A 26,607-nucleotide genomic window follows, 5' to 3' on the forward strand; every position below is an offset into this window, starting at 1 on the left:
TTTCTGTGCTGTAGACACAGAGTTATTCATATGATAATGTTGTGTGTAGACGGCTATATTTCATAATTCATAATTTACCTGGTCATAATTCAGTAAACATATCTACACTCATCTACACTCACCAGTCACTTCATTATGTACACCTGTTCAACTGCTTGTCAATGCAAATACCAAAATCAGCCAATAGCAGTACCATAGCAGCAACTCAGCATATTTAGACATGTAGACAAAGTCAAGATTACCTGCTGAAGATTAAACCAGCCATCAGAATGGGGAAGAAATGGGATAGTTGTTGGTGCTAGACAGGCCGGTCTGAATATTTAAGAAGGTGCTGATCTGCTAGGATTTTCCTACATAACCATCTCTAGGGTTAATAAACAATACGTCAAACCTTAAAGCAGATGAGCCACAGCAGCAGAAGACCACACCGGGTGCCACTACTGTCAGATAAGAGTTCGTACGGGCAAATTGAACAATAGAAGACTAGAGCTTAGATCACCTCATATTGGTTTCTTGAATATGACAATAAATTCACTCTGTTCAAACTGCGTACACAGTCACCAAATCTCAATCCAATAGAGCACCTTTGAAATGTGGTGGAAGTAGAGATTTACATCATGGATGTGCAGGTGACAAATCCGCAGCAACTGTGTGATGCTGTCATGTCAATATGGACCAAAATTTCTAAAGGATGTTTTGAGCATCATGTTGAATCTGAATCACAAATAACTAAGGCAGATCTGAAAGAAAACAGGGAACTAACAAGGTGTATCTTAAGGTGTAACTAATGAAATGGCAGGTGAGTGTATCTAGATTTTCAAGGAATTAAGTTTGTTTAAAGTCAAAGTCCATTAACTTTAACTTAAAAGAAATTCATTATGCTTTTCCTTATTGTCAGATACATACATAATGCATGCAAAAAGACAAATACTGCTAATAACCATGGCCAACGTTTCGTATGCAAAAGCAGTCCCTATGAGGCCAGACTTTGTGCTCCCCATCACACCCTTTATATATTTTCCCGTTCTTGAGTCTCTATGATGACTCACGATTGATGTCCCCTAAAATGTGAGCATAGCAAGCCCCACCCACCTGTGATTTAAACCGTCTGTTTGCTGGGGGCAGCCAATAGGACGAGTTCTAATACACAGGAGACCCAAAGTTTGGCTTAAATGGCCATGCAGCTAAAACAGCTTGTTTCAGACAGATGATGAGCTGCGGGGTTTCATAGTGTGTTGTTATTGTTTTGGCTGTTAATGTAGCAAATCTAATTTATTAAGCAGCTGTCATAATAAAGGATCCTTTAATACCCAGGTACATAATCATTTGACGGTGAATCAAGTTTCACACTGTGCTTTATGAGACTCTTTATCTTTGAAATTAAAACTAAACAAACCCGCTTCTTAAGTAGTGTCATTTTATTGTTATTTGCTTCATACATTCAGTTTGAAAACGGCATCAACCAAGCCCAAAACCTGAAGACTCAGTCCTAACAAGGAGCAAACAGCAATCTGAACAGCTGCTCCCTCAGTGACCAGTCAGAGTCATGTCATCTTAAGTATCTCGCACAAATCTGTTGTGCTGCCGGGTGAAAACAAAACAAGAGGAAAAAGAATGTCACTTTACAAAGGGAAGGTGATGGTGGAACTGACTTTCTACATCATGGCATGTCCAAACTCTATTTACAAATACACAACGTGATACTTTCAACCCCACTGGCCAGTTTCAGTCAAGCTGAATATAAAAATAACATTACATTCATTTCAATTAAGCAAGAACGTCAGTGCTGATAGTCTGATAATTGTTCTACTGTTAATTTATGCTCACGATCACAAGCAACTGGATTTAAAAAGGCTGTGATCATAAGCATAATAAACAGCTGTTCTACGATAGAAACCAACATTTCAGCGTGGGTTTTAGGCTACAGTGGGAGATTTAAATGCCAACTCAGGGTACTTTTAACGATTCAAAGGTTTCCAATGAATCCAAATAAAATCAGGTTATAATTATGAGTGCAAAGGGAGCACTTCGTTTAGCACTTCTCATTTAATGCACATAAATTTGATGCTTCTCTACTGTAATCATGTGTGAACTTAAAAGCCCTGAGGTGGGGAGTTCATATTTCATATAAAAGATGCATCGCATTTTAATTGTACCAGGGATAAAACCAAGTGCACTCAAGCATATACAGGAGTACTATATACAGGAGACCCAAAGAGTAATCTATTAACTTTGGTTCCAGGCAGTCATTGTATTTTTTGATCTGAGAAAATCCTGTATTAAATGTTGTCAATAAATACACAGAAATTCTTTTTTTTTTGGAAGCCATCCTAAATGCCAAATGAATCAATGCAGTGTCTTCACACATCTGCTGAATGTAGTTTAGTAGTTTATAAAGACTGTCGGTACCAGCAGCATTAATAGTCTATCTTACATTAGTTATCATGAGATCAAACCAGCCAGTAGAATGTAAATGAAGGAAAAATCTACATTTAGATTTTATCGGTTCAAATAAACTTTATGAGCATTTTTTTTAGCCAAAGAAATCACCAAGCTTTAATCTATGAAGTATTACAGCCACATTATGAAAAAAATATTATCAATCATTTTGAGAAAAACAGTCAAAATGTGGAGGTTACAGTTGTTTCCAGACAAACTATCATGGTTTTTATACCCCCTGCGTTAGTAAAATCGAGTAACAAGGAAGGAAATGATTTCTTTTAAGGACGTTGAAAAGTTTATACAGAAACACACAAACTCAGAAGAGCTGATTTGTACAACACGAAATGACTGGCAGTGGACAGATGTGAGGTTACCAGTGGTTACACTCTCGTCCAATAAAGAGGATGTATGTTTGATCACAATTTGTTTCACTAACTCATGTAAACAAGGCATTTTTTAGAGGGTAGTGCAACCGTGGCAGTTGGTCTCAAAACAACAACGGTAATCTCCACATTTCGCCTTTAATCTCGAAATGTCATCTTTATTCTCAAAATGAGCAACAACGTTTTTGTTTTTTCTCAATGTGGCCCTAATACGCTGTGATAGTAATCAGTGATGCATTAAAGGCTAAAAAAATAAAAATAAACTAAAAAAGTGACGGCACCACCGATTACAAAACCATCATTGTGGACACATTAATTGTTCTTACATTCTCATGAGTTTTATTTTACTGCAGAGGTCACTCTTGTTAATCAGCAAATGGATCTATAAGCTGTAAAATCTCTGAACAAGGAACAGACAAGGCTGCTGGACATCAAAAAAATAAAATAAAAATCCCCCTTCTGTCAGTAATAGAACCAGTTTATTAAAATGGTAAATCAAGCCGTAAAGGATCTGCTTTCCTTAAAAAGGACTGATGAAACTGCACCTTTACTGCGCTGCTCTGAGTCAGCATGATGTCATTATGGCACAGTGAGCTTCGTTTTAGAGGCTTCTCAAACTGTCACAGTTGGTACTAAGTGTGGAACAGTTTTGAGGCCGAATGCAATGGTGAGCTATATCCCAAGGTTTAACATAAGCAGCTTCTATTATGTTATAGACGTTCCCTTTAATGCTGAATTGTTCTTTTACTTAATGTCTCAACAACCCCCCCCCCCCAAAAAAACCCCAGCCTTTCTCCGCCCAAATGAAAGAAGTAAACTCACAAAATCCCTTAAATATACAACAATGCCTCCAATGTTAAGAATTCCTCTGCTATAATAACAGTGAAACTTCAATAGTGTGATAAATAAGACTGATTTCATAATTTCCTCCACTTCATGAATGAAAACGGCACATCCCAAATGCAAAACAACACAAGGGGGGAAAAGGGTGCAGAGGAAAAAAAATGTGGAAATGAGTGTATGGTAGTTTTTCATTTTCACAGGTCCACCTTAATAAATAAAAGCTTCCACACAAAAGTACAGATTCAAGGTTTGAATGAGTGCATACATGCATACATGTATGTTGAGTGAGCAGTGGGTGTGCTATATGTTGGAATGTGTGACGCAGCTATATAATCGAGTGAGGCCAATGTGATTCCAAAGGTTGTTGTTTGTGTAGGCAGGACAGGCAGGGAGGTGAGGGAGAACACTGTGAAGCTGGCAGGTAAATCGTACGCTGCAGCTTAGAAGCGGATAAAGGTGGCGTCGATCTGGCGTACGCTGGGCAGCGCCAGCATGATCTTTCGCCGGTACTGTGGATCCTTCTGTAGAGGGTTTCTTTCAAGGTAGACTGTCTCCAGAGAAGTGGCGTTCTTCAACTCATCAAGGTCAGACCAGTTATCTATCTGATTATCGTTCATCTGAGGAGATATTACAAAACAACAAGAGCAGTGAGGGTGCACCATCAGTTTAACTCATAACAATATAAGAACTACACTTTGAAACTTTTTGTACTGACCCACTGTTTAAAGAGCAACACACTGAACGTAGCAACAAAAATTGACTTTTAAGAAAGTTTCATTTTAAATGTGCTGCTCAACAAAAAAATTATGCGATACAAATACACGAGTACTTCAACTAATTATGTCTTACTTTGAATTTTCTGTCATTTATTTTGTCATTTTTGCTCTCTGTCCAACCAGCCCTCTGGATGTCCGCCTTCATTACATCCACCCACCCTGCCTCCACGCTCTTCTTCACCTCTCTGCGCACTGTTGTTTTGAATAACTGACCCAGGGGAATTAAACCCATCCACCTTCACTGCCTCTACTCCTTGCATCTTCACTTTTCTACCCATCTCCCAGGTGTCTCATTCCTCTTTTCTCCAGCGCATACCTCCACCTCAGCAGGATCTCTTCTATCGGTTCTCTACCCACAATGTCAACATTTTTATTAACAAGCAAAGGTGTAATTAATTATTTGATGATGGTTGTCTTTTAATGCATGCCGACGTTAAATTTTGTTAATGTTCTAAGAAACTTTTCTTCTTCTGTCAAACTGTCAGCAGTGAAAAATGGGCTGTCTGTACTGAGGCTGTACATTAAATAACATGTCAAACAAACTATTTGTACCCAGAACTCCTGCAGCTCCGTCAGGTGGCTGATGTTTTCTATTTTCTTTACTCGATTGGCTGCGATGTCGAGGGTGGTGAGTTTTTTCTGTTCGGAAAAACAAACATTGCTGTTACATGTTTGCACAATTCAACAGTATGGAACCCCATTTTCTTTTATGTGTCTTGGAAATGTGTGCCTTAAAGCTTATAACTCACGTTGTTTTCTAACCCCTCAATGACCTCAACGCCGTTGTGGCTCAGATAGAGCTCCTTCAGGTTGATGAGGTTCTGAAGCCCCTCAATTTTCGTAATCCGGTTGCTCTGCAAGTAAATGCAAACCCAATGATTGTTGGTTGCCTGGAGCGTGTGCAACTGTAATCAAGTGATGAATATGCGTGATGATACCTGGATGCTTAAAACAGTCAGGTTGTGTAAAGCGTCCAGATTCTGAAGCCTTGTTATTTTATTAGTGCCAAGAAACAAACTTTGCAAAGATGTAAGTGAATCCAGGTTTTCAATGACCTGTGAACACAACAACATTGAGGCAACACTTTAAAATCACATCACAACTTACATTTTCCAACAAATCTTCATTTATATTTTGCAAACAAAACCCATTATTTACATAAGGAGTTCAAAACAATTTCTCAGTGCAGCACAGTCCCTTCGTATCTCACCCTAATGCGATTGGAGCCGAGCTCCAGCATCTCCAGACCTGTGAGGTGCTCCAGATTCGCAATGCTGCTAATTTTGTTGTGAAGCAGAAAAAGTTTCTTCAGCCGAGTCAACTGCTCCAAACCCTCCACCTTCCTCAAAACGTTAAATGACATGTCAAGCTGCCTGTGGGTTGGCAAAACAACAGTCCCTCTCAGAATAAATATACCTTGATATCTTAGACTTTTGTTTAGGCTTACGTAAGAATCACAGTTTTGTCACACTTACTCCAACTCTGTGAGGTTGTGCAGGTTCTCCAGTTTGCGGATCTGATTGTCATAGAAATCTAGTTCTCGCAGGGCACTCAAACTGTCGAGGTTTTCTATCTTTTTTATGAGGTTCTGCCGTAAGGAGAGTGTCTGCGTGAAGAGAGGAGAGGCAAAAATAACAGAGGATACCATCAAGAGCAGAATTAAAGTGCATGTGACAGGTCCTTATTTTAGAGATTAATATTTTTTTTAAAAATGCAGATGAAACCAAAATGCTAATAAAACGCCTCAGACGCCAATGACACTGCTGCCAACAGCATCACCTAAATAATTCTTACTTTAGCCTTCTGTAGCACCTCCAGTCCTTCAATCTTTCCAATACGACAGTGAACAAGATCGACATCCTAGAAAGAAATATAGACACCATAAGAGATCACGCAGTCTATGGTTACTAGCCATTATGGTACAGCACCTGTATACAGATTTACACACAGAAGTTTGTAAATCCCAAAAATCACTGTTAATATGAACTCTAACACTATAATCTTCACTTTCTTAAACTCCAAACAAAACAAGTCATCAGAGATGAAAGGCAAGTTCTTCAAAACTTAAACTGACCTCTTCCTCAGGGTCCAAAGTTATGGTGTCCATGTCAACAGGAGACTCTTCTTTACCTTTAATATGAGCAAGAATGAATGAAATTAAATTAAAGCATCCACTGCAATCACAAACATATTGTCACATAAAGATTTTATCTAAGAAAGTTTTTGTGAGAAAATAACACAAGCAGCATGCCTAATTTGTAAACTAAAACACATTTATTGGCTGGGTAGGAGGTGATAATGACCTACTTGTAGCAGTGGGCTGATTAGGGTCCACATCGCCATTGATGCTCTTCCTCCTGGTTTCATCATCACCAGACTCCTCAGACTCTCCCCTCCGGTCCACTACAGTACGCAAACAGAAGAGAGCCTCAAAACCTCAACAAAGATTCACAGCTTCCGACTGGTTACACACACACATTTGGATGATGCCAAGCCCAGGTTTATCTGGAGCAGCCACCCTCTGTCTCCACTATGACAAGATCGTGATAGTGCACATTTCTGTGCTCTGCAACGCGCTCAAATTGTGGAAAAATGCGTGGAAAAATGTGAAAGCACTACAACGGATTTTATCTATTAGTATTACATGTTGCGGGATGTGTCCCAGCTTTATTTTCATTTTTTTAAATCAGTTTGAACGCGCGTTACCTACTGAACACACACATTGCTAAGCACGTTAGCCAGCTAGGTTGCTGACTGTATCACAGCTAGCAGCTTTTACGAGCTGAATCTGAAACATGTTACATGGACGGGGAAACAAATAAACGTCTATGACTATGGGGTACTCAACATACCCTGAAACGCCGCAGTAGATGGCCTTTATAAAGATAGCATGAACTGACGTTAAATTAATATCGTCAGCTAGCGTCTTGTTATTAGCCTGTTAGCTAGCAAAGCAAGGATGAAGGTTTGGTTAGTCACAAGAGAAAAACATCAAGGAGCGTGCTCAGATGAAAAAAGACTCTTTTATCCAAATTTCCGCCAGGCTACCAAGCTATATCGATCACAACACGGCTGCACCATTGAAAATTTGGCTACTCACCTTCCATTTCTTGAAGCTCTCCAACAGACAGGGAAGCCATGTTTCCTGTAAACACTCCTGACAACCGCGCAGCCAATCCAGTGGAGGCATACACTGACATCAGCCACATGGGGGCGCTGAAGGCCGCTGGAAACGAGCATCAACAAATTATACGGTAAGGTTTATATAACTCAGGACATAAATGTAACACTACTAGTTGACAAGAGAGTACCGTTGTTGAACTTGCATTATTCAGTTTAAAATTTCAAATGCAAGCTGTTTTTATTTCCTCTCTTATTCTGTAACTTATTGGATTTCACACGGTACACCTGAATATAAAACTGTTAGACTGCACAGTGCAGTTTTTTTTCTTTTTTTAAAAATCTGTTCAGCAGATGTTATACATGCAGTTAGAGCTGGACTGGGACAAAACAATTGGGCCTGGCATCAGGTTGGTACAGTTGTTGTAGGGGTAGTTCTTAGTTGCCCTGCAGCATGGGACAATTAAAAGCTACACATTTAAAAGCTATTAGCAATGACTCATGATCAGAGCAGCCATTCATTTCATCTGAATCCTTGAATCCTACCTTCCTAATTATGTCCCTTCATCTATTTTCTTACCACGTTAATCTCATCTTCCTCTGTGGCTTCCTCCTTCTCCACAGCTGGTGGTTGCAGCAGCAGCACAGCTGTGACTGTGAGGTCTGGTAGTTGTTACTACTGTTCTGCAGCAGCACGACACCTAACATGTTGGTTAATTTGAGCACTGTAACCCCTTTCAGACTGATAGATGTTATTAGCTTTGTTTGTCAGCTGTTTCTTTAGATTGCAACCAATAACTGTATTAAAGATGTTTTCCTTGAGTTTGACACAGTGTGTTGCTTTTTGAAATCTTATCCTACTTCACTTTGTCTGACAGGGTCTGTCTAAGTATATTCTCAATTCAGCAGGTCTGGCATCAATCAGGCCTCGGTATGTAGTGAAATTGAGCTCACTTTTCAAAAAAAATGTGTTAATTCAGTTACAGTTAATTCATGAAGAAACATGTCTTTTTAGGGCACTGTATGTCTTTGTAGGTTCTTAGTCATCAGCTCCTGGTAGCCAAGTGCTTGAAATGAAGGCACCTAGATTTCTTTTTGATTTATGAAGATGTTTCATTTCTAGTAGGAGAGTCCCAGATGGGATAGTCCTGTTGGAGGTGGTTCTGAGTCACTCACACATCCTGTCATCATGTAATTAGTTAAAAGTCATATGAGCCACGATTCTGAATTACGGCAAGGGTCATTAAAGTGCCAAGACTCCTTTGTGAGATATTACCCCACCTTGCCATCATGTGCGCCAGTGAGGTCAAAGTGTATGACTATCAGGATCCCCTCCACTGCAAGGTTGCATACTGCAAAATAAGTCCAGATGCATATCCCATGATGCATTGAGCATTTCTGCTTTACTCACCTCTTTTATCTGTCTACCCTGTGGACCCCCAACCAGTCACAGCAGATGGCTGCCCCCCTGGTTCAGCTGGTAGTTTCTTCCTGTTAGAAAGGAGTGTTTCCTTCCCACTGTCACCAGCTGCTAGCTCATAAGGGTAATCTGATTGATCATCATCAGATTTTATTGTTGGGTTTTTTTTTGCTGTGTTATTGTAGAGTCTTTACCTTACAATATAAGGCACGTTGAGGCAACTGTTGTTGTGATTTGGTGCTGTATAAATAAAACTGAATAGAACTGAATTGAATATCTTGTGATTGGAAGGTCTGTTATTTTATTTGCGTTTCAAGCAATTATTTGGCGCAGACTGTAAAAATGTTGATGTTTGTGTAGCACATTAATGACTCAAAAGAGGGAGAGATGACAATTTAAAGTGAGCAGCACCACTTTACATATACAAGGTGAAAAGGGTGCTTAAAGTAATTCTGTCTGATGTAACATAAAACAGCCCTGCCTCTGTGCTCATTTCCTGCAGTACCACAGCAGGTTGTTTATACGACCACTTCCCATGCGTGCTACGTACCGCCCATCTTAAGAATTCCCTTGCATAAGACTGAGGCACTGCTGTCGTCCACAAAAGACCTGATTACAACATCAGCATCCAGATAGTTAAAATTTCTAAAAACATAACAAGCAGACACTGCCGATTTGAGCCCACGGTGTCTAATCAATGTGTTTCTGTTATGACGGCATGAGTGTGATTGTGTAACGTGTTAGATATGATTTTTTTTTAAAAAGGAACATACAATTCTTACTTGACATGTTATCGGGGGTAAGCAGAGGTGTGGCCGCCAGGATAGGAGAATAAAGGTTGTTTTCATGGTTAACTAGCAGCTAAATATGTTTCTAAGCTGCACCTCCCAGAATCATTGACCAGTCAACTCAAGGCACAAATGTAAATATTAACTCTTCAGAAGAGTAATGACAAAATTAGAACATTTGTCTGAAAGTTGAAGGCACAGCAAACATATAAACCGCAGAATATACAATATACAGGTGGGTCCATAAGTCATTTTTTCCTCAGTACACCAGCAAAAAGGATAAAAAAAAAAAGAAATTTAAGATTAAAGACTATGCATACTGTAATCTGCTAAAGTATTGTGTTAACTGTTTGTACTACAGCAATTCTGATGCACTCTCCCCAAGAGGCTAAATTGGCAGAGAACAATTTAATGGCCTGATGAGGATCTGTCTGGTCCCTCGTTATTCCATGATACAAAGAGGAGTAAATGTATTTTAGTAGTAAGCGCAGACATCTTTTTTTCCTCCTGTGCTAGCTTCAGTCTGCTGATTTGTTTTGACTTTTTTTTTTCATTTCCTCTCTTGAGGGTAAAACTCGATAACTCAGAGACATCACAACCCAGCCTGAAGTTAAGCGGACTGACTCCATAATTCACAATCAGATCAGATTGCTAATTGGAAGGTCAGGCTCCTCCAGCATGTATGTCAAAGTATCCTTGGGCAAGATATTAAATCCCAAGTCGCCCCAGATGCATCCATTGAAGTATGTGTGTGCAAATGTTAGGCAAAGTTCTTAGACATAGAAAGAAGCACACGTACGAATGTTTGTGTGTGGCTGAATAACACTCGTAGTAAGAAGATGCTCTGAGTGCTCACACAGAGTAGAAAAGTGCTATATGTAAAGTCAATTTAAGCATATAAACTGAGTTTCATTGTTTACACTTTCAACACATCTCTGACAGCAGACAGCAGCTGTGTTAAACTGGACTGACTGCAGGATTTGAGCAAAGGGAGAAATCTGCTCTCAGGGATATCAGGCTCAGGGTTATCCCTCTATAAATACCTTAAATTTAGTGCGTCTCCCCCAAAAGTGCATACCTGTCGTAGAAACACAAGCAGGGTAGAATAAAGTAATAGAAACATACAGGTGCTAGAGCCCTTGAATAAGTCAGAGTCGTGTCAGGGTTCAGAATTCGTCACGTGATAGGCGGTGACGGTACTTACCGGTGGATTTAAATTAGGAGACAGTCCGGCAACTTTTGACTATTATGAATCTATAAATGCGTTGAGTTACAATATTTACATACAGATGGAAAATAAATAAATAAAGATGACGTGATGGCTCTGATTTTAATTATTTACGGTTTCCATGGTTACGCAGCGCTGTTTTGAATTATCAGTCGAGTCCTTTGCTCTGACTTCTTAACTTCGCTGTTTTGAAAGCTACCTTAAATGACCTTTGGCTGCCCCACATGCTCCCCGCACCACCACCACCACCACACACACACACCAACAGCAACTCCACCTCACCGGACAGCCAAAAGAGAAAGCAAGGCGGAAGCCTGAAGTCAGGTGAACCGAAACGTAAACGCCTAGAGGATCGGGTCTATCCGACTATTGCTGTCGTTGTGTCTGTGGAGTAGTTTCTGTTAAAGCCTGATGGATTGGTCATCCTTCGAGCACCATTTTAATGAGGAAATGGCTTAAAGCACACTGCTGCTGTGGAGTTTGTGCTTCTTTGACAGATGAACAACACTGAATCTGACACCGAGCGCCAGCTACAGTACAGTCCTGTACGCGTGTAGAAATGTATTCATTGCGCTTTGTTTTGATCCTATCATTTCACGTATGCCGGAGTCTTCCTGTCGATGCAGGTAGGAATCACGTCTTTTAAAAAAAATGGTTTCACTGTAATTCATTAAATAAATAAATAAAATGTATAGGATTGCTTAATTTCTTTTGACAGAACAGCAGGGACGGCTTTCAGCAGCTTCAAACAGTGCATGAATCCACCCATTTTCTGTTATTCTCTTTAATCTTCGGGTGGTGGATTTGACTGGATTTAATTCTTTCACAGGTCGTTTTATTTGTATGTGCAGGACTCCTAGGAATATAAAACAATGTCTGGCCATGTAATCAGAAACTGAAACAACCAAACAAAAGTTATCTGTGGGCGTCTTATGTTGAATTGTATAAAGTTATCCAGATACAAAACAGGCAACTTGCACAGTACATGATTCTTTTATTGCATCAATTTGACAAATGCAGTGAATTTTAAAATATGCATATATATATAGAGAGAAGGAGAGATGAAAAACAATCAAAATATACCGAGGGATGTGACGCTGCAAAGCATTTCAAAGAGCTGCACTTGACTTGATTTAGTGTTGGTTATTTAATCAACTATAAACACTGTGTGACAGAATGTAGAAATCACCGCATCTTGTTATTTCACACCATGCGATTAACATAAAATGTCTATCCTGCTCCAGAAAGCAGAAGTATGGTAAATGCAAAATATTTACTAGAAAGGCTATTAGCTTTTGCTTTCAGTTTTGCTTTTGTGAAGTGAAAGTTAGATACATCAGTTCAATGTGATTTGGTTATTCCCCCTCTAAGGGAGGGATTATGTAATTGGTTGTGTTTGCAATCTAGTGCTCCAAAGTTTTTTGGGATATCATTTTCAGACTTTGTGTGATGGTAGATACCAAAAACAGCTCAAGATCATTTAGGTGAAAATTGGGTCAAGATCAAGGTTCAGCAAAAACTTCATATTACCCACAATTTCTTATGGATTGTCTTCACACTTTGCAACAATATACTTGTGGGACACGAGTACCTAGGCTGACTAAGCATTTGACTTTCATCTTCCTTTTTAGCACCCATTTACAGTTTGCCCATTGGATCATCTCCAAACCTTAAAGCAATATATTAGTCAAACAAAGCACTATCTTTGTTTGAGTGCTAAAGCCCGCCCCTCCACACACCCCCAACACAAGGTTATATGACTCTACAATGACACAAAAAGATTAATATACTACAGTAGATTTTCATATTACCAATGAAAAAACTTTTTTCCTCACAGCTCACACATTTTCATCTCCTGTGACACCATGTGAAACGTGTCCATAGGAAACTAAAGCTTGCTGTTAATAATGCTCACATGATAATATGATAAATTATTGTGTGTGGTTCTATCTCTCACGCCATCTCCATAAACGACAACAAGAAATAAATAAAGTGTCAATAGAAAATTGTACTTAGTAGTCAGTATAAGCTTTTAATGATATAAGTTAGCATATGATAGAATACTGCATGATGACCTTTTGATGTGTTAGACTGTTGTTCACTACAAAAACTTGTTCTGTTCTCTTTCTTTGTTTCTTCCCACAGCGATAATAAGAGCTGAACCACTCTTATCTTCACTCCCTTCTGAATCCCACAACACACACATAAACCTGCATACGCACATACATACGCACTAACATTCCTCTGTCTATGAACAGATGTATTCACTATTGTATTACTTTTGTATATAAATAAAGACCAGAGCGGTAACAGAGCGCACTTCACAGGGCCCCCACTCTGATGTGAGCGCTCTGTGACCGCCCTTGCAAGTAAAAACTGCAGCGTGTGTGTCTCCACTCTCTGACACTCTCAGCTGAAGAAGTGTCATTTAGAATAAATCTCTTGACATAAAGCTACAATTGCATTTCCTTTTTTCTTTATGTTTTTAAAATTTATATCTGGTTTTTGTTTTTGCCCATATTACATTAGATACCGTCGTACTGCAGATCCAGCAGTGGAGGAGGGCAGGAAGTCAGCAGGTTGAAGAGCAAGTCCTTCTCAATGGAATTCCTTTAATGGGCAAAAGCCCAGAATTCAATGCAGTTATCAAAGCCGTATTAGATGACACACTCCTAACATCTCTTATCAGTTTCAACCAGACCTCTTCAATACGTAAGAAAATCAAATTGTCTTGTTTTACAACTGAACATTTGTGTAAGTGAGATTGTTGTCACCAGGGCCACAACCCATTAACTCTCAACAGGTAACCACACCATTCTTCGTTCTCGAGAATGCACGTGGGAAGGGTCTAAGCTGCGCTGGGCAGATCGTGTATTTGCTGACAGCCAGTTGTACCTGACTCTCAACCAGAATGACATGTGGACAGCCCACGTACAGGAGGCGGTGGCCATCAAAGCGGTTTGGGACCAGGAAGTGCAGCAAACAAGAGCAGAGAGACTCCATCTGCAGGAGGGATGCGTCAAGCTGATGAAGCATTTGAACCTTTCTGAGAAACAGTCAGGTATATTTTACTTCAGGCTGTTTTCCTGCCTGCTTTAAGCGCTGCGGAACAAAATCAGTTCAATAAAGTGTTGAACTTAGAGAAACTTTTTTACTCCTGCTCCGACTGCCCTTTTTAAACTTGTCAGATTCTCCAGCAATAACTGTAATAACATTTTTCTAAGCAACCCATAAGTATAATATGCAGTAATTCATGTCTGAATACAAAAATAACAAAATATTTTCAATGACATATACTTGAATGATACACTGCTCTTCAAAAGTCTCGAGCCGCCCCTCATTTATTGTTATATGTTTCTAGGAAAATGGGAAATAAGTGCAGTGACTTATGAAATGTACATTTCTACAAATCTGTGCACTTCTAACAAGCTTGAAAGTCAATATTTGGTATGACCACCTCTATTCTTCAAAATTGACTCCTTTGTTCACAGTGAGTCATTATCTGGAACAAACACTAAGCTGATAGCTTTAACTCCTTTGCAGTGATTACAGACCTAAAAAATGAACATTTAAGGACTTACATTTCCATCACAGTTGGGCAGACTTTGTTAAGAATAAGAAGACGATGTTACTTTGTCAACTTTGATTAGCCTGCTACTGTAGAAAACAATAAAGTTAGTTTAAATTTATCCTTACTGTGTCATATTTGATTTGAGGATATGCTGAAATTCCTTATCCAGAAACAGGACATTTATTTATTTAATGCTAATCTTTTTAAAATGCAGAAAATGCGTAATAATGTATCTCATAATCATTTCAGTTGTTTAGTTTTAAAAGCCTCTTTGAAAGTAGTAGTAAAGGAATGTAGTACAGTACTGTGCAAACGTTTTGAGCCACCCCTCATTTATTTGAAGTAGGTGCAACGATTTATTCAAACATGTGTAAGTGTGCACGGAAAGAAGAAAAAAAAGGCAAAACCAGTTTGTCCAAATGTAAGAAGCTTGAAAGTCAATATTTGGTATGACAACCTTTATTCTTCAACATGCGCTGAACTCTCTCAGGCAAGCTTTCCGGTCATTTCTTTAAGTAGTATTCAGGAATAGTTCTCTGGGCTTCTTCTAGTGCACCACTGTGGGTTTTTCTATTTTGGTGTGCTTTTACTCCTTTGGAATCATTTTTAGGCTGGAAATGGAAACTGGTCTCATTAAGCTGCTTTTTAAGGGTTGGTGGCTCAAAATTTCTACATTTATAATTTCATCATTGTTGACAAGATCTCCAACACCACTTGTGGAAATACAACCCATAACCATGACAGAGCCTCAAGCATGTTTTACAAATACACACTCACTGAGACGGTACTATTTTATGTCTGTCATACTGTGTTGTCTTTTGTATTGTTCAGAATCAGCTAAAAAAAAATGGGAACAGCTGCTTGTAACAAAGAGCCTAAAAGCACAATTTAAAATTGGTTCTTTGCTAAGTTCGTTATAAGTGCTCTATAAGCAAACATAATACCGGTTTATTGTTTGAGGTAAGTTTATGCTTAAATGATTCATAAGTCAGTGTTACATGGCCTTATCAAACAATAAAAAAAATACAACAGATTTGTCTGAAAATGGTCAAGCAGCCAATGTCCAAAGAAAAACTTTGAAAGTCTGGACTTGAACTGTTGTTAATGACCACTTGTAAAAAAAGACAAGAGTCTGGCTTGAAATACAAGATATAAACAAATAAGGGGCAGCTCAAGACTTTTGCACAGTTATATATGACGCTAAAACAGAAAAATGGGCATGTACTTAAACAAAACAACTTTGTTTCATGCAGTTACAAGAGTTCACCTCCACATACAGGACATACGTGTTTTGGAGCGGAAATTTTTTTGTTGACTGTCGGGTTACAAATTTAACATATTTTCTTAGTTCCAGGAATTCTTCACCTTCATCTTCTGGTCCCAGTCCTGGCGCTCATTGTGTTTGGTGTACTAATTATGGTCAGCATCGTTATCTACAAAATAAAAGGTGGGCATTGAGAATTTTTCTTTCTTTCCATTTAGATGTCAGCGCATGAAGTTGTGCATCCTTTATTCACTGTTCACTGCTTAATGTAGCAACAAGATGCATGTTTAAGAGGTGACTGCAGTCCAGTGTTGCACATTGTCATTTAACAGAATGTGCTGACCTTTATCTCTGCCCTAACTTTAAACTGTCACATGATTTTAATGACTCTTATACCCAAGAGAAGTGTAAACTATGTTCCTGTGTTTTGTCTTTTTCACACTTGCTATGCAGGTTTCAGGCACCCTGGAGGTAAGAAAACTACAACTGTCATGTGTTCTCTTTATTTTCATGCATTTCTCTGCTCGGAGTCCTAGTGAAAGATTCAGAAAGTTAAATATTAAGTGAAGTCAAACAGACTCCCTTTGCTTTTCAAAGGTGTTTGTGGCCCAGTCATGTGGTCTGTCTAAAATGACTGTAACTATAGTATCATTAAAAGTATCATTAGAGATTAAAACCACATATTCATGAACTCAGTAACATGTCACATACCATAATCTGTGTTTTTCCTTTCCCCACAGGTGTCATTGGCTCAATTGTCCATTACCACAGAGATATGAATGAAATGACTGAAAATGATCGGGAAATTGTGTAGACGTTTTCTGTTACAATACCTCACAACTGTAATAATACTAAAAAAACGGATGATATTTCCAGCATATTTCTGTATGAAAACTGATAGCGTAGCTCCATGAATATCAGCAGGCCTTTGCGATGTGTAATTCAAGCTTTAGGTAACATTCCTGGCTCCAGTGAAACATAAGCTTTTGTTTTTTGCATTAAAATTGCACAGTACTCTGTTTTGGTCACCACCTCCACCTGGCATTCGTATTCTATTTTTATCTTATTGTATATTTTTATTCTATTTTATTCTACTGTATATAGTATATTATTTTATTCTATTCTGTACAGCTGTGTACTGTATTTATTCTTATTGTATTCTAATTTTTGCGTCATAACTTTTGCACTGTCCACTTCCTGCTGTGACAAAACAAATTTCCCACGTGTGGGACTAATAAAGGTTATCTTATCTTATCTTATCTTTATGTAGAATATTTAAATGTTATGTTGTTTTGCTACTGAGAGACTGATCAAAGTGTCAAATCCTGGTTGTTTTGAACTAAAAATGTGACTGCAGCATCTTTACTTGAAAAGCTTTCAGTGTAGTTGCACGTCTCTTTATACCAAACACTGTTGGGATTCCTTGGCCATGAGATTATTTAAGTAAATTACTTTTTTTTATTTCCTACTGCTTTATTTAGTTTTTTTTTTTCTGTTGGCATGTCAGGTAAGAGGAGAGCAGAATAAAAGTATAATCTGGAATTCACATTAACCTGTGATGTCAGAGTTATCACTTTATTTAAAGTAAATCCTGATCATGTAAATCAGGGGTGTCCAACTCCAGGCCTCAAGGACCAGTGTCCCTGCAGGTTTTAGATGTGTCCTTGATCCAACACAGCTGATTTAAATGGCTTAATTACCTCCTCAATATGTCTTGAAGTTCTCCAAAGGCCTGGTAATGAACTAATCATTTGATTCAGGTATGGTGACCCAGGGTGATATCTAAAACTGTAGAGTTGGACACCCCCGATGTAAATCAATTGACCAAATGCCAAGCAAACAAGAAAATGACTTTAAATCTAAATGATAGTGCATAATAAACAATAAATATTTTATTTGTTCAATACTAAAGATGTTTGTTTGAGGTGCCTCCTTTAAGCTGTGGTCCAGACCTGTGTACAGGTGTGTCAAGGTGACTGAAAACCAACGTGTACACATCAGTCAAAGAGCAAAGACACAATATATTATCAGACTATGAGAAGATTTTTGCTTAATCACTCAGCAAATATTTATATTTAAACTCTCCCTGAAATTAGTATTTACCAATATTAGATTCTTAAATAAAAAAAATAAAACCCAATATTTATTTATTTATTTTACTAGCCTTCAAATACAGAAAAATATACTTGATAGCGGTCTCGTGTTTTAAAGTAAAGCGTCTTACAGGTCTTTAGTTTTGTGTCGCTCTTTAAATTCATACAGCGCAGACCTAAACTACAGATAGAGGGCCACACCTTTAAGTGGAGAGGTTTCTTTTCATACGTTAAAGAAAGTATCATTGACCAATCACGTTAACGTATTCGTAAACGTCACCATAGCAATGCGCTGAGCTTACTGCAGCTTCTTGAACTAACCAATCGCATGAGCGCTCTGTGGTATTTAAACGTCGTGGCGTCATACGCACGAAATTCAAAATCGAGAGAGAGACAAGAGTTTGTGCTTCTCTGCATTTCACGTTTTCTCGACGAGGTGAGGTCATTGTGTTGATTTTGAAATTGCAGAAATATACTTTTAAATTCAATCACTAGTTTTAAGTTTGTTTTGTTTATACTTGAAATCATTTTTAATCGGTTAAGCGATGGTGCTAACGCGTTCTTTCATTGGATTCATGCTACACAATCGTTTAGCTTGGTCACGTTAAGCTAACGTTCAAAACAAGAATAGAAGCATAGCGAAGTTTTTCAATCGGACCTGACTTACTTTTTAAATGAAGACATTTTTGACAGATGCTATCCTAGCATTAGTCTGAGCATCGTAGCTGTCAGTAAGCCTTTATACTGTTTCAAATCAGATACGGACTTACTGTTTATCTGTTGTGATGTCCAGGTCTATGAAAACGTTGATAAAATGGCGCAGTTTGGGTTTGAGAACGACATCCACAGCATCTTGAAGCTGGACATGCCGATCACAAACGCTCCCATGGCGAGGTGGCAGAGAAAGGCGAGCTCATCAAACACATCCGCCCTGAGCGGCTTGTCGCCGGGAAAGTCTGCTAATGTGTCCCTGAGCTCATCAAAAACACCAAGCAAAACGCCAGGTAATGTATTTGTCTGCATTTATACTCGTATGTCGGGGAAAGCTTTGCAAATGTTAACCACTGGGAAGTTTTTTTTTTTGTTTGTTTTTTTTTTTAATTTATTTTTTTATGGGTCATAGGCAAAAACAAGAAACAAACCCCATCCAAGATGGGGGGTGATCGTTTCATTCCCATCAGAAACAGCAAGCAAATGGATGTGGCAACTTTCCTGCTGACAAAGGAGAATGAGCCAGCGGACACAAACACATCAGTTACATCAGTAAGTTGTGTAACAAACACTTAAGCTTCTATTTGTACAAGTAGGATATCAATCAGTGTGGCTCCCTGTGTCTGAAGGAAACCCAGAAAGCGTGGTCTGTGTCACTGAATGGATACAACGTTGAAGATGCAAAGATCCTCCATCTTGGAGGGAAACCACTTAATGCACCAGAAGGTAGAAATATGTGCATTTTATAAATATCTGCTGTATTGAAGGCAATTCTTTTTATTCATTGTCGCTCTGTCTTGTTTACAGGCTACCAAAACAACCTAAAAGTCCTCTACACTCACACAGCAACCCCTGCCTCTATTAAAAAGTCCAGATACATATCTTCAACTCCTGACAGGATCTTGGATGCTCCTGATCTTAGAAATGATTTCTGTAAGTTGGGCACTTAAGAGGATTTTACATCTCTATACAATTGACTTTATTTAATTGCAATGAATCTTTAAATGATGCCACAAATTTACAGAAAGGCAGAGAATGGACGCTGATCAATAGATTCTAAAAGAGCAAATCTTGTATGTTTGGTTTGAAGTCCTTATTCGTGACTTGCATGCTGGAATATTTAAGTCAGACTTCTTACTAGGAAAGTTGGAGCAGCCCTCCAACCTCATAAGCTAAGATGGCAGTGCAAGTCATTTTTGTTTCCATTGTTGTCCATGACTGGCTGTATAAACACTATCCAGATCACGACAAGGCTCCGTCATGAATGCGCTGCAGCATTTAAGAGAGAGAGAGATCTCTATCTCAGAGCAACACCATTCCCAAGTTGTTTTCCTGTTTATATATGTTCCCGTTTAATAAATAGGAACCCAACTGAAATTCAGTGTTGCATAAACATCCTAGTTTAGTAAATTAAGAATACTTTAACATGCAATATTAATTTAGGCTTTTTTTCTCCCCCCTCTAGATTTGAATCTACTTGATTGGAGCAGTAGAAATTTTCTCGCTGTTGCTCTTCATAACAGTGTTTACCTGTGGGATGCCACTCAAGGAGACATCCTTCTTCTCATGAAGATGGAGCGTGAAGAGGACTACATCTGCTCCCTGTCCTGGACTAAAGAGGGAAGCTACCTAGCTGTTGGCACCAGTGACTGCAAGGTTCAGGTCCGTGTGGAGATCGTGCCAAATGAATATGGGACATATCAGAACATGTGTTTTATATATATTTTTTTTATAAATTGTATTGATTTCCATTTAGTTGTGGGATGTTGAAAATCAGAAGCGCTTGCGCAGCATGGCCAGCCACACAGCAAGGGTTGGAAGTCTGAGCTGGAATGACCATGTTGTCTCCAGGTAAAAATGTTTCTCCTACCAAAGACAGTGGTGATATCTCCCTGGTGTTTTCCATTTTTGCACTCAAGTGTGTGTTCTCCTCTTTCACCACCCCCTGCAGTGGCTCCAGATCTGGACACATCCACCACCATGATGTGAGGGTGGCAGACCATCACATCGGCACCCTGACTGCTCACGCACAGGAAGTGTGCGGCCTGAAGTGGTCCCCTGATGGGCGATACTTGGCTAGTGGAGGCAATGATAACTTGGTGTGCATATGGCCCCGTGCACAGGGGGGCAGTGCTGGCAACGACAGCCAGCTGATCCGTTGCTGGAGCGAACATCAGGGAGCAGTCAAGGTGAGCAGCAAACAGAAGTTCAATATGCTAATTTTCTCCTTTTCAGTTTCCTCTCCCTTCCTGCTCCTTGTGAACATTTAATGAAGACTGAAGTTTAAATATTCTCGTTGCCACTTGTGTATGCCTTTCCATTGTTCTAGGCTCTGGCCTGGTGTCCATGGCAGCCCAATATCCTTGCATCTGGAGGTGGTACTAGCGACCGCCACATCCGTATCTGGAATGTAAACAGTGGCTCCTGTATCAGTTCGCTTGACACTCAGTCCCAGGTAACTGCATCCTTCCAGGGATGTCAAACTAATTTTACATTGTGGGCCACATACAGCTCACATTGTTCTGAAATGGCCCCGATCAGTAAAACTCCGTTTTCTGGCAGTGTAAAGAAGTTTAAACATTTAATCTCTGAAATCTCTTAATATAGAATAAAATTTCAACAGCATTTCTCAGTTTTTCTATATTGTAAAATAAAGGTCTCGCCCAAAATTTCCACTTTTTGTTAATGCATAACAGATTTAAATAGTTGTAGAGGATTAAAATGAACATTTCTGTATTAATATTTAAGTGCATATAGTATTGAGCTACTATAGTGTGGAATGAATGGCGATGTGGAAGGTCTTTATCAATAGGAAAAGCTGGTTCAAGTTCAAAATCATTTCTTTCACTTTCAAGAACTGTCCAGTGGGCCTAAATGGAGACTTTGCTTGGCCGGTTCTGGCCCTGCACCTGTTTGACATCCCTGTTCCACACAGTTCGGTTTTAATGGTCATTCCCACTAAAATGTGTTTGACTACATGTCTCATCCAATCCAACTTTTTAGATCTCATCCCTGGTGTTTGCACCCAACTACAAGGAGCTGGTCTCTGCTCATGGATATGCCCACAACAATGTTGTTGTCTGGAAATATCCCTCTCTCAGTAAAGTCGCAGAGCTCAATGGTAAACAAGTCCCGTCCACATAAAGGCACATCCAGTGAACTGAGAACCTGCTGTTCCTCCTTTCTCCTGGTATAATTTGTTTATTTTTCTTTAAGGCCATGACGACAGAGTTCTGAGTTTGACTCTCAGTCCGGACTGCTCGACTGTTGCTACTGTTGCTGCAGATGAGACCATTCGCCTGTGGAAGAGCTTCGAAATGGATCCCATTAAGAAGAAGGCTAAAGAGAGGATGGTGAAATCAACCAGCAGCGTCATTCATCAGTCCATCAGATAATTTTCTTCAATGAGATTTTACATCTGTTATGAGTTTGAGTTATTTGTGATATATATTTTTTCTTAATTTATCCACAATAAAGGAAACCACCTGGTGTTCTGTGATGCTCCAGTTGGTGGTTTAAAGTGTTAATGGCCGTGTGTGTGGTACTAGTGATTTTTGTCAGTCAGTTTTTAAAATGTATAGCCTAGGTTTTTTTTTTTTTTTTTTTTTTTTTTTTTCTTTTAAAATCTGGATGTTCTGTATACCTGGGTTATAAATAAACACTTCACCATATCGGCTTCCCTTTGTGTTGCTTCATGTTGCCAGGACCAGTTTAAAAGTTTACTGGTGTGTTGTTTTCAAATACATCCTGCTTATGATGTAGAACTAAATCTGCTGTTCATTGTCAGACTAGAGCTGGCTTTTGTTACATCACAAAAGTTGATCTATTATAACGGATCACTTAATCTGCTGTTATTCTGTAGTGTTTGTTGATAAAATGCAACCAACTTTGTAGATGTGTCTCAAGTATCTAAGGCCTGAGGATGTATTTCATTGAACTTTTTTTCCCCACTTAATGTAAATACAAATGCCCAAATATTGCCACAAGGTGGCTCACTCTGAATTCAGAACTGAGTGCTTGCATTTAAGTTATTTAAAAGGAATGCTGATTGGGTTCACATGCAGAATTTCCTAAAAGTGTCATATTGCAAAAATAAGCTGGGTTTTTGCTGTCAACTTTTTTTTTTTAAATTGATGTGCAACTGCTACGAGTACAGATTATGAAAGCTCATGTTTATAAATCATTGGCTTTTAGAAAGGTCCCATAATGTTATCTTTAATTGACCAAGAGTTAAAACCAGCATAACAGGCCCAACCTCTGTTCCTCAGAGGGCACATACACATTAAAACGGGTCCCCAATCCCAGTCCATGAGGGCCAGTGTCCCTGCAGGTTTTAGATGTGTCCTTGATCCATCACAGCTGGATTAAATGGATAAATTACCTTCTCAACATGTCTTGAAGTTCTCCAGAGGCCTGGTAATGAACTAATCATGTGATTCAGGTGTGTTTGACCCAGTGTGAGATCTAAAACCTGCAGGGACACCGGCCCTCGCGGGCTGGGATTGGGGACACCTGCGTTAAAGTAATCAATAGCAGCAAACATTGATGGGTTTCAGTATATTCAGATTTCTTTAGTTATAATTCAGAAACAACCAACAGCATAGAAAGCCTATTAACTTCAAGCACAGTGTGCAAAGAGAACAGACCATACAGAGTTGTAAAACAGACTGGATTAATACAGATGAACATGCACAGCAGTGTATGTGCACTTTAAAAACAACACAAAACTGTAATATACAGTATAACATTGCTCTCCCACAACTCTCAAAATTGAAATTTAGTTTAGGTGTAACACTTTTCGGTCAGTGCACACCATAACTGTTTTTCAAGTTACGCAGACCTTTAAATTTAGTTTTATTTCAAAGATAAATAAAAAAATAAAATAAGAAAAAAAACCTTAAATATTTGACATTTACAGTGAAATTCTTTGTGGGGGGCTAACAGATAATTGCAGTTATTTACATGTTCTAGTCTTGTGTGAAAACTGTGCCGTACTCCCAAGCAACAAAGCCCATGTTAGCAAAAACAGCAGTGTGGGTCGAGCCCGAGTTGAAGAATACTATCAGTGACAAAAATAAGCACCAATCTTCATACAGTATTCATCACAGTTACAACTTACAAACACAACGTGGGCAGGTAGAGATCACCATTCACGCCCCAAGAACACTGGATGTGCTTTCACAAAAGACTAGATTTACAAAGAAACTACAGTTTAGATGAAGCATACTGAAATTGATGTCAGTCCAATATGCCAGTAGATATGAATGATGAATTTAATGGTGTTAATTCGAACTGACAGTCTGTGTGTCTCTCTCATTTTCCAGGCAGGGTCACAGAGTTAGACTTCCTTGACTTTGCCCATGAAGATTTTGCCGTTGGTGCAGTGGTGACTGTTGCCATTCTGAAGGTGCTTTCCGTTGGCCACCACAGTGAATGGTTCGCTGGTTGAGCCGTTCTGTTTCGACTTTTCGGGCGTGAGGGGAAGTCTGTTGCCTTTTATGTAGGCCTGCACCCAAAAGTGGGAGAACAGGAGAAAGAATAAGACCCCATACATCCAGATCAGGTGGATCCAAAAGGGGACTTGATAGTCACACTTTTCCATGAAGTAGTATTGGCTGATGTGAATGGAGACCAGAATGAACTGCGTCTGAAAAACAACCACCCCTCCCAAACATTAGTTTTTGTAAAACAGTTGAGCTGTAGGCAAAAATCAGATATGCCATTTATTTGAATTTTTTGCTGTGGAAAATACAAAACAACGTACAAGCTGGATTGCGGTCATGTACTTCTTCCACCACAAGTATTTGTGGAAGCGAGGCCCTGCAGCAGAGAGTGCGTAGTAGGTGTACATGATAACATGGACTGTTGCATTCACCATGGCATGGAAGGAGCCCATTCCTCCAGCTTAAGAAGGGGGTAATAAAATATTATGTTAATGTACAGATGCAACATCTCAGAAAAGTTGTGCTGGTCTTGCACTGTCAAACAATGCGTTTACATGCATTTGTAAGCTCACCGGGTGTCAGGGTGACGCCCCACCACCACGTCCAGGGCATAAAGGAGTGATGGAAGACGTGAAGAAATGTGATCTGACCTTGTTTCTTTCTCAGCACAAAGAATACCTGCAAAAGCACACATGGGATCAGTCACGGTTAACTGATCAAAAGGCCAAAATAATAAAGGGAAGATTTAAAAAAAAAAAAAGAAAGAAAAAGAAAATGCACCTACTGTGTCAAGAAGCTCAATGAATTTGGAAAAATAAAACAGCCAGGCCACCCAAATCATCTGTGGAAAGGAAGAGGGCTGTGATGTCAGATATCTGACACTCAATCAGAAATAAAATAAATTACATTTAAAAGACCCAAAAAAAAAAAAAAAAATTTAAATTATTAGCTTGAGACAATGAAAGCTCCCCTGTAAAAATTTACTGACTTACCCTAAGAGCCTGTGGGCTGGTGGAACGGTCAATAAGGTCGCATCTCCATGTGAAGGTGGTGGCCCATCCAGACATCATAAACTAAGTGTAAAAAAAAAGAAAAAAAAAAAAAAAAACCCACACCAGCAGCTTTTAGCACTGACATCACACCTGTAGTAAAAGAGCGCAAACAAATACCTTTTCGTCTTACCTCATACACTATGTAGGCATTCAACAGAACCATGGAAACATTGTAGATTATCATGGCGGTGTTGAGGTGGAAAGGTTTGCGATTTGCCATCACGCGAGGCCCCACGTACACGGAGAAGGCAACATAACCCAGGAGGATGGTTGTCATGTGCACGGGGCTCTGCATCAGAGGGTAATCTCTGACTCTGGCATCTGGAAACCGCATACAGGAAACACAGGCATGTTTTAGTCCTTGAGTCATGGTTCCATACTGGAATATCTGGGTGGGTCCACCGGCACTTCAGGTCATACATACTTTTGTGCTGTTTCACACCTGATGATGATGACGAAATAAAATGTTCTGATTTGAGCAGATTGTAGGTGTGAAGAGAGAAATGAAGACACTTACCAGTTCTTGATTGTAGATAACTGTGGAACTCAACAACGCTTGTTATAGCCTCTTGCAGCATGGTGACTGCTTCCTCTTTACCCTTTCAAAACACCTGGAAAAAAAAACAACGAACAGTACAAAAAGACAAAGAGTCAGAGAACAAGAGATAAAGCGGAGCTGAAAGAGGTTGGTTGGGCAGGTGAGCAATAATATGACTGCTCAACCTGCTGACTCAATGACTGAACAAACAGGAGACAGCTGGATGGCCTCAACAAACACCCCTGAGTGCCCTCGGCTCCAATTTTTCAAACAGATATACAAGGAAAAAATGAGAGTGAATTTAAGAACTTCTTTCACAGCTCAGACTTTTTAAAAAGAAGAAGTCCTTCATAGATATTTTGGGCAGAATTGTGAAACGTGATTTCAGATGACAGGTTTTAAACAATGAAATGCTCATTGGGACTAACAGAGCAAGTCAAACAGGTGAGGCAAAGAACTTGGCCCATGTGGCCAAATGAGTGAATGAAATATGAGCAGATCATGAAGCTCAGGTAGTAAAATTGTAGAACGAGACACGATCATTTGTTGTTTTGAACTAGTTCAAGCTTATTCTTCAGTTTTGACAAGAAGGTGAAAAGCTACAAGGTGTAACAAGTGACTCACCCTCTGAGCACTCCTGTATGCGAGGAAAGCAGCTCCTCAGCCACAGCCGGCAGCACTCAATCCAGTGAATTCAACAGATCTGCGACACCCGTGAGAGCGATCAGGCAGAAAAACCAGAAGCATGAAGGGATTTTCCGTGGGTTGAAGCCTCCAGCTGTCCTCTGATGTATGATATTTACACAATTACACAGAAAACAGACCAACAATAGCTAAAATGCTTTAAGGAAAGACCGATAAAGAAACCGAGAGGGAGATGAGTAAAAGTGACAGAAGAGCTATGACAACTATGGGACTGGGCTCATTCAGCTCA

The 26,607-nt window shown here is 39.3% G+C and overlaps 4 protein-coding genes across 4 annotated transcripts; 2 read left to right on the forward strand and 2 right to left on the reverse strand.

The window, feature by feature from the left end:
* Positions 1-1,400: 1,400 nt before the first annotated feature.
* On the reverse strand, positions 1,401-7,682 carry ppp1r7 (protein phosphatase 1, regulatory (inhibitor) subunit 7). Its single transcript, XM_085389751.1, has 10 exons — positions 7,545-7,682; positions 6,752-6,847; positions 6,519-6,574; positions 6,239-6,304; positions 5,920-6,050; positions 5,655-5,817; positions 5,383-5,499; positions 5,194-5,298; positions 4,997-5,083; positions 1,401-4,285 (listed from the first exon to the last, which is right to left on the reverse strand). The coding sequence occupies exons 1-10, from the start codon at positions 7,651-7,653 to the stop codon at positions 4,109-4,111; spliced, it is 1,107 nt and encodes a 368-aa protein (XP_085245877.1). The 5' UTR covers positions 7,654-7,682; the 3' UTR covers positions 1,401-4,108.
* A 3,606-nt stretch (positions 7,683-11,288) lies between these two features.
* On the forward strand, positions 11,289-17,694 carry LOC146648127 (uncharacterized). Its single transcript, XM_085389899.1, has 6 exons — positions 11,289-11,626; positions 13,530-13,712; positions 13,804-14,061; positions 15,920-16,018; positions 16,289-16,306; positions 16,576-17,694. Exons 1-6 carry the CDS (start codon positions 11,560-11,562, stop codon positions 16,647-16,649), a joined length of 699 nt encoding a protein of 232 aa, XP_085246025.1. The 5' UTR covers positions 11,289-11,559; the 3' UTR covers positions 16,650-17,694.
* A 562-nt stretch (positions 17,695-18,256) lies between these two features.
* On the forward strand, positions 18,257-22,310 carry cdc20 (cell division cycle 20 homolog). The gene is made up of 11 exons (XM_085389898.1): positions 18,257-18,364; positions 18,722-18,932; positions 19,052-19,191; positions 19,269-19,365; positions 19,447-19,572; positions 20,105-20,301; positions 20,396-20,490; positions 20,591-20,828; positions 20,969-21,094; positions 21,643-21,760; positions 21,856-22,310. The coding sequence occupies exons 1-11, from the start codon at positions 18,257-18,259 to the stop codon at positions 22,032-22,034; spliced, it is 1,635 nt and encodes a 544-aa protein (XP_085246024.1). The 3' UTR covers positions 22,035-22,310.
* Positions 22,311-22,846: 536 nt separating this feature from the next.
* elovl1a (ELOVL fatty acid elongase 1a) lies at positions 22,847-26,607 on the reverse strand. The gene is made up of 8 exons (XM_085389659.1): positions 26,298-26,607; positions 25,653-25,746; positions 25,266-25,456; positions 25,076-25,156; positions 24,868-24,924; positions 24,656-24,761; positions 24,404-24,543; positions 22,847-24,286 (listed from the first exon to the last, which is right to left on the reverse strand). The coding sequence occupies exons 2-8, from the start codon at positions 25,711-25,713 to the stop codon at positions 23,978-23,980; spliced, it is 945 nt and encodes a 314-aa protein (XP_085245785.1). The 5' UTR covers positions 25,714-25,746; positions 26,298-26,607; the 3' UTR covers positions 22,847-23,977.

The sequence above is a fragment of the Rhamphochromis longiceps genome, linkage group LG18, assembly GCF_057381845.1.
Source record: "Rhamphochromis longiceps isolate RC_006_pf linkage group LG18, R_longiceps_female_GT1.1, whole genome shotgun sequence".
Lineage (NCBI taxonomy): Eukaryota > Metazoa > Chordata > Actinopteri > Cichliformes > Cichlidae > Rhamphochromis > Rhamphochromis longiceps.